General features: G+C 35.8%; 1 protein-coding gene across 1 annotated transcript; it reads right to left on the bottom strand.

Annotated features, from left to right (window-relative positions):
- Positions 1–4526: 4526 nt before the first annotated feature.
- Positions 4527–5063, bottom strand: LOC137744313 (uncharacterized). Its single transcript, XM_068484153.1, has one exon. The coding sequence runs from the start codon at positions 5061–5063 to the stop codon at positions 4527–4529; it is 537 nt and encodes a 178-aa protein (XP_068340254.1).
- Between the last annotated feature and the right edge of the window lie 3176 nt (positions 5064–8239).

Here is an 8239-nt window from a genome sequence, read left to right as displayed (position 1 = left end):
GGGAACGCTTTGGGCATAAAACACCCTAGTTTACGAAGTTTGCTATCCGAGTTCTAAGCCTTACTTGTAGTGCATCGGGATGTGAGAGGAATTGGAGCACATTTTCAATGGTAAGTAAATATATTATTATTATCTTAAGTGTCATTTTTGCTTAAGATGATTAGACTTGAATAATAGAATTGATTTATTTGTAGATTCATACAAAAAGAAGGAATAGGCTTGAACACAAAAGGCTTAATGCTTTAGCCTATGTCAAGTACAATTTGGCTTTACAACAAAGAAATAAGAAAAGGATGGAGAAGTATGATCCTATTGTTGTGGAAGAAATTGCCTTCGATGATGAATGGATAACAGAGATAGAAGATCCCGTTCTTCCAGAAGATCCTACATGGCTTGAGGATGAGTTATTGTATAGTGTTGAGGCCGTAAGGAATGTGCCACCCCCGGTTTATGAAGGTGGCTCATACATTCGAGAGCCTAGAGAGTCTTCTCCTCTTCCTCCTCCTCGTGAGCCTACTCAACCTTGGGGTCCTAATACATACAAAAGAAAACAGGGTAATGAAGAATCCTCAAGTAGAACTAGAAGAAATGTGGAATATGATTCGGAAAATTCTTTTGATGAAATGATGACATACCCAACAAGTTCATCTAGAGTTGGTAATGAAGAGGATGATGTTGCCTTTTATTTAGATGAAGAGGATTTAGATGAATGATTGATATCTTTGTTTGTATTTTGATTTATATGAAGATGATTTGGATGAATGATTGTTTTCTTTGTTTGTATTACCTTTTGAATGATGAATTTGGGTGATATTACCTTTGAATGATGAATTTAAATGATATTATCTTTTGAATGACTGGATTTGAATGAAAATTTGAGAATGGATGTCTATTTTACATAGTACTATTTTTTATACAATTATATGTATAATATATAAAACATATATATAAAAAAAAAATTAAATCCTGTAAGGCTTCGCCTCGCCCACGCCTCATGCTTTTAATACATTGCCAACAACCTCCATCGATTATGTATGCAATGCACTGACACATGTAGAGCGTGTTTGTAAAGGGACCTGGGCGATCCAAAATCCTTGATTGAATTTTCCCAGGGCTCCTAAAGTATAAGGTTGGGCCTCTTGCCTCTGGCTCTAGCTCTAAATTCCAGCTATGCATTGGCGTCAGCGTCTTCATGGAAAAGACAACCACGAAAAAGAATAGATTTTTTAAAGTGACTTAGCCCAAAATGATGGTATTTTGGCCATGTCTTTTAATGTTTTTTAAAATGACTTGGCCCAAAACAACGCCATTCTGGCCAAGTCTTATTTTCTTTTTATTAAATTAATGTGAATCGAGAATTGATGGAGATTTAAAGTTCATTATTGATATGTTTTATGTTCGGTCCAAATAGCATATTTACAAATAGGATTTTGCAGCTTATAAAGTTGTTTTAAGTATGATTTATGAATAAAATGTATTATCATTTAATTTTTCCATGTTATGTTTGTCTACAAATTTTTTGACTTTGATTATTGAGACCCTCATATTTAAAATATGGATCCGCCACTAGATACATGTATTCGTATCAATCACAGTATTAATCATATAGAGAGAGCAAGGGAGAGGGGAAAACAGGGAGGGAGGACTTAAGAAAATGAGAAATTTGGTGTAACACTCAAAACCCTTGCAAATGATTTCTATGTTTGGTTTTAGCTCACATAATGCGTTGCCAATCAAACCATGATAAAGAAAACCCCAAACTGAAATTGCTTCACGGATCTCATAATAATAATAATTAAAATTAGAGCCTTAATTCAAACCCCAAAACTGAAATTGCTTCATCATGTTGTGCTAGAACCTTTAACAATGAGAGAGAGAGAGAGAGAAAGCGAGAGAGAGAGAATTATGATTACCTTAGTGATGAATTGAATCTGTGTTAAGAGAGAGAGTTATGATTACCTTCGTGATGAATCAAGTCTGTGTTTCACCTTCAGCTGTTCGTTGGTTGCCAATTAAACACTGTTTGAGAAAAGACCTAACAAATCACTGCTTCATCATTCATGTTAGCTAGAACTAAACCCTAAATTAAATTGCAAAAAACATAAGCAAAGAAGCTGGGGAGGTGGAAGAGACTAGAGAGAGCAATCAAACCTAAATTAAATTAACTACAACAAATAGAAGCAAATCGACTACCTGGTTGCTCGTTTTGCCATTGGATGATTCGATGTCGATATGGGACTGTAAGCAAGAAAGAGAAAGGGGATAGTAGATTAACTTTCTCCAACTTCACACAAGCTACATCGAGGCCAAATCAGTTAGAAAGCATATGACTAAAATGAGGCAAACTGAGAATCCTTTCTCTCCGGTGTGAGAGTTTTCTGTTGTGAGTGTGTTTCTCTACAGCGTGAGTTTAAAGTTGCTTCCTTAGTTTCTTCGCTGTAGCAACCAGATGCCCTCTTAAGGCCAACTCCAACCCATGGCTTAAAACCTATTTTTCCCCTTCTATTCTCCCCCAATCCATTCCAACCCAAATTCTAATTTGAACCTAAAACCTAAAAAAAGAAGCCAAAAACCAGCCTAAATTTAGTCAAGAAAATGGTGTGGGCCCCATCATTGAGATTGAAACCTGGCACTTGAGCGCCAGACTCCCCTAGGAGATGTGGCCCATGCGGGCGACACACCAAGACTGAGACCAGCATGGCTCCACCCATGTGGGCATGTTGGCCACATGCGCCAAAGAACCAACTGCTTTTTTTTAATCCAAGGGTTTACATAAATAGGTTGTTGGTTGATCCAACAGCCTACATTCAATTTTTTGTATTTTATATTTATATATTTATTGAATCTAATTACTAGGATCGAATATAATCAAATTTAACTATAAAAAAAAGATCTAATGACCCAAATTTAAATCCAATGGCTAAAATAATTTAAAAAAAATTATTTAACTCAAAATTCATCCAAAAACTCTATAAATACATATGTTCAAACATCCACATAAAACTCACTTTTCTCCTACAATTCTTCCAATTGTTCTTTCTATCATTTCTTCCCATTTCCAAAATTTTCAAGATGGCAAAAGAGCATATTAGAGGTCGTAATTGGACCTTTGAGGAAGATGTTGCTTTATGCTTGGCATGGGTTTCTATTAGTGAAGAAGGTGTCATTGGCATGAATCAAAATAAAAAGGTTTTGTAGGGTAAAATCGTTGATAAGTTCAATGAAAACTCTAACGCCAACCGAAGGGAAGGTGGTGGTGTTTACGATCGGTGGAAGGTTATCAACAAAACATGCACTTTATGGAAGGGAAGCTTGGAGAGAGCCATGGTTGACATGGTTAATGGAAGGAGTGCTGTAGAAGTTGTGAGTTTCTTTGTTGATATTTTATTTGTCATGTACATAATATTATTTTGCAACTAATTATTTTTCTGTATTTCTTGCATAGGGTGACAAAGCAATGACAATTTACAAGACAAGAACTACACAAAAAAAATCAAGCTTTTAAGTTGCATCATGCTTGGAACGTCCTCAAAGATTGTCCGAGGTGGAGAACCGATGCGGACCAACAATGGGGAAGATTATTTCATAGTGAAACCGCACATACAAATGATGTCAATGAAGGTCTCGATGAAGTGATCCCAACTTTTTCTTTTGCAAGGTCTGGGGAAGAGATAAGCAAAAGGAAGCAAAGAGAAAAGAGGAGTCCCAAGATCTGATTAGTGCATAAATTGCTACCAGATTTGCAAGATTGACCGAAAGCCATAGCTCTCGGGAGGAAGAAGCAGCCGAAGGCGTTTGGCCATTACGCACGAAGGGGATAAAGAGCAAGAAAGGTTCGAATGTAATTTCATGATGGAGGACCTCAACAAATACACTCCAGAGAGGAAGAAGTTCTTACATGATAAGCAAAATGAAATTTTGCGAAGGCATGCCACAAGGAGTATATTTCAAGATCTTGATTATCTCAAGGCTATATCCCAAGTCCATCACCAAGTCAAGATGGTGGATATCATTATTAAGTTTATGTAGTTTATGAATTATTGATTGTATTAAGTTTATGTGGTTTATTAATTGTCGTTTATGACTTATTAATTATTGCATGTATTAAATTTATGGCTTATTAATTATTGTTTCTATTAATCTAGAGGCCTTCAATAATTATTGTACTTATTGTTGCACACTTTGATGTACAATAGATGCTCTAAATAATTCAAACGGTCTTGAATAATTTTGACAACGTACTAGACAAAAGATTTGTCACAATAAGACACTTCAATTTATTACTAGAAAATAACAACATAGTACGCTTAAAATTATTACGTAAAATAACAACATAGCTCACTTAAATTTAACACAAGAACACATTAATACACCAACACTAACACTTTAATACACTTAAGATTATCCATCATCAACGTTCTCCTTCTTAACGCAATATATGCTCAACCAAATCCTTGCGGAGTGTGTCATGACCTTGAGGAGTTTGAATTCTATTTAAACATCTCATATACTCACTCAGTGTGACCCTATCTTGTCGAGGTCTCGTAAGTGGTTGCAGAGAGATATTCAATATCTCTTGCCATAGCTCTCGCATATGTTGGTTGGTCATCATCCACATCTTCTCCAAAGTCTTCTTCAATTTCTACGTACTCATCTTCCACAATCATGTTATGTAAAATTATGCACGTTATCATGATTGAATGGAGGTCTTCCACATTCCACAATTGTGCAGCCCCTCTAACAATGACACATCGAGCTTGTAGGATCCCGAATGCTCTCTCCACATCATTCCTGTAAGATTCATGTTTATGCGAAAATAATTTTTTTTTCGCATTATCGGGATGAGAATAACTTTTCACAAAGGTAGGCCAACTAGGATAAATACCATCAGTTAAGTGGTAACCTAGCTCATGCCGTTTACCATTTACCTTGTACCTCCATTCCGGTGCCCATCCATTAACAACATCATCGAATAGAGGAGAAGACCAAAGAACATTGATATCATTGTTTGATCCAGAAGCGCTGAAGAATGCATGCCAAATCCATGTATCGTAAGACGCCATAAGCCTCGAGCATGATGGTTGGGTTGTTGTGATGGCCCGTGAATTGGTCAGCCCAAGTAATAGGACAATTCTTCCACTCTCAATGCATATAATTGGGACTTCTTATCATGCCATAGAAGCCTCTTTGTCTGCCTTGCGTAGAAGCATCTTCAAGTATTCACGATTTGACTTGCGGAGGTATATGGCTTCATATATGGCTTTAATTGCCTTACAAAAGCACTTAAGGTTCACAATAGCAGTATTATCTACAAGTCAACAATATTCGTCAGTTTAGTCTGTAGAGCACCTATTAGCTAGATCTGAAATGTAGATGTGAGCTTCTGATGAGATGATAGACTTTGTTAACCTACAGCATCTATCTTCCTTGCAAAGTAGTAGCCATGATGGACAACTGCGTTCAAGATGCTTTCAAAAAGCTCTCTCCTCATCCGATACCACTTCCAAAAATCATGAGGAGGATGTCTCGGATGTTCGATGAAATAATCTTTCATCATCTGGTCATGACACTCTTCTCTATCATGCTGCACAAATGAACGCCCGTGACAATATCTAGATTCGACATGGTGCTCATATTGCATAAGCGAGTTCACAAATTCGGCTTCTTCATGGTTCATTTTTGCATCTGCAATTGCAAGACTTACTTGGTATTGTGCCATCTGCATTGTCAAGCTACGCCTTCTTCTATCACCCATTGATGAGATATTGATGATTTTGAGGAAACAAAAACACTTTAAAAGTTGGAAGATTGGTGAATATGTTGCGTGATGGTTAGATATTCAACCTATGCTTATATAGAGGATGATTGAACGTTTGTGTTTCATGCGTTTCATGTGTTTTGTATGTATTTGGTATGTGTTTCGTGTGTGTCATGTGTTTCACATGTTTGGTGTGTTATACATCTCTATCATGTGCTTTCTATTTGCTTCATACGTGTTATGTGTGTCTTGTGTGTTTCACGTATTTTGTGTTTATAAAATTAATTTAGGATAGTCTACAATTTTTTTTTCAAAAAAAAAAAAAAAAAAAAAGCCTAAATTCATTCTTTAATAATTTAGGGCTAAAATTTTAGGCCATAATGGTTGGAGCAGAAAAGCTGTTTCTAGGTTAAAACCTAAATTTTATGGGCTAAAAATTTTAGGTTTTAGGCCAAGGGTTGGAGATAGTCTAACTACTAATTCTAAAGTTCTTGTTCTTCTTTTATTTACAATCGTCATCTACCTTTATCACGTCGTTTTTCCTTCTTTTGTCTTATCTTCTTAATGTCTATCTTGTTTCCTTCAATGTTGTGTCCCATCAGCTCTTAGACGTCGATTTCCTCTTCTCGAGGGTGTATCTTGTGGATGTCATGGACTCATGGGTCAAAATCACTTACAACCATCATGGTGTCTCGGTGGGGATTTAAGAACCCCAACAACTCACTGGACAGAAGTAAATGATCACTTGAATCAGAGGTCTATAAAATTAGTTCCTTTTAGAAATTCTCTCTTTAAATCAGTTCTATTCTTTCTAGTTACCGAGTATTTGCTCCAAACATAACCAAAAATCAAACTAGTGGAAGTGAACAAAAAACCAGCATCAAAAATCTTGCACAACGGCTAAAGTTTAGGCTTATTTTTAGCTATCTTTGAAATTTAATTTTAATCTCACTATGCTCTTTGTAATTCAAAAGTCGCAACTTTATTTTGTGAAACTTAAATTTGCTTCACTTTGCCCTCTAGGACTCAATTTTGCTCCCATTTCGACCCCAGAAACTTGAAAGTCGTCTCAATAAAACTTAAAATTCGCTCCACATTACTTTAGATCTATTAAATTTTTATGTGGGTTTGATTTGGGTGCGTCAGGCTAATCAATTTATTTTTTATTTTTTTCATCTCTTTATTTATTTACTTAATAATCTCTTATTGTTAAATACTAACGCATAGTGCAGATTTATAATCAGATTTATTGCACATGTGGCATAATCTTATTGGGAGTTGGGTCCTATATATATTTTAGGAGATGACCTGTAAGAATAATATACTGGCGTCTAAAGAATCCTATATAGGAATCCACATCAGCCTTTTAACGGAAATGTTGACAACCTTTGACCATAGGAGGCAATGAGAGACATAATTTGAGTTTTATTAAATGAGAAAATTTGATCTAAGGGGCCAAACTGAGAATGAAGAGTTTTAAGAGGTGTTGTTGTAAATAAGCCATTATAAAATTAAAACTCTTGAAACGTTGAGTGTTTTCTTATTGGTGTATTGGAATAGGCTTAAACTGACCGAAACAAGTTGATTAACAATGATTTGGTTTGGTTTTGTTCGGTTTGTTTTCAATAGTAGTATTGGTCAAAATCGATTCAAAACGAACTGTTAAGTACTAGTTGGATCAGGTATATTTTTTGTATCAAACCGAACCACCCCACCCCTTGTGGTCATGCAGTGGCGAGTAATGGTCATTTTTTCGTTACTTCATAATATTTGTATAAGAGATTAACACATTCATCCCGTTCAAAATGGTAAAATATTAGTCTATTGCTCATTGCAAAATTTAAAAAGTACAAGAAATTGAAAAACTTTTTTTGGAGAAGAAAAACCCCAAACAACCTAACTTAACATCAATGCAAACAAAACGCAGCTTAGCAACCCCAAGAATATCATTCATAAGATTTAATCAAGGCTGGGGATCGTTGAAGACAAGTTGCCAAGATCCGTATTAAAACTCTAATTTGCCAACTGATGAGCAACATAATTCTACACCTTGAAAACATGCTTCATCTCACATCTAACCAATTGACTCATCAATGTTTTGCATCTGATCATAATAGTATCAAGAGGATGGAAGCTATAAACCAAATTTTGTTTGAACAAAGTGATAGCGGACATGGAATCCAGCTCAATTATGAGACTAGTAACACCTCTGTCAAGCACAAGTTGTAGTCCAAAGCATAAACTGTATGCCTCAGCATCAATGGTATCCCCTTTTCCCAAATTAGTAGAAGGCTCTCCTAGCCAATCACCATTATGATCTCTAAGCACTCTACCTGCACCAATATGACCGAAAGAATACCTTCTTGAACCATCAACGTTAAACTTATACGAAACAGTATTAGGAGGTTCCCAAGTAATGAAGCTCAGCCTTCTATTAGGTTTATTAGAAGAATGAACAGAAACTTAAAACAGAAACAGCTC

This window comes from Pyrus communis, chromosome 12 (genome assembly GCF_041283825.1).
Source record: "Pyrus communis isolate YQ-2024b chromosome 12, ASM4128382v1, whole genome shotgun sequence".
Lineage (NCBI taxonomy): Eukaryota > Viridiplantae > Streptophyta > Magnoliopsida > Rosales > Rosaceae > Pyrus > Pyrus communis.
This window is presented reverse-complemented; position numbering and strand designations above follow the sequence as displayed.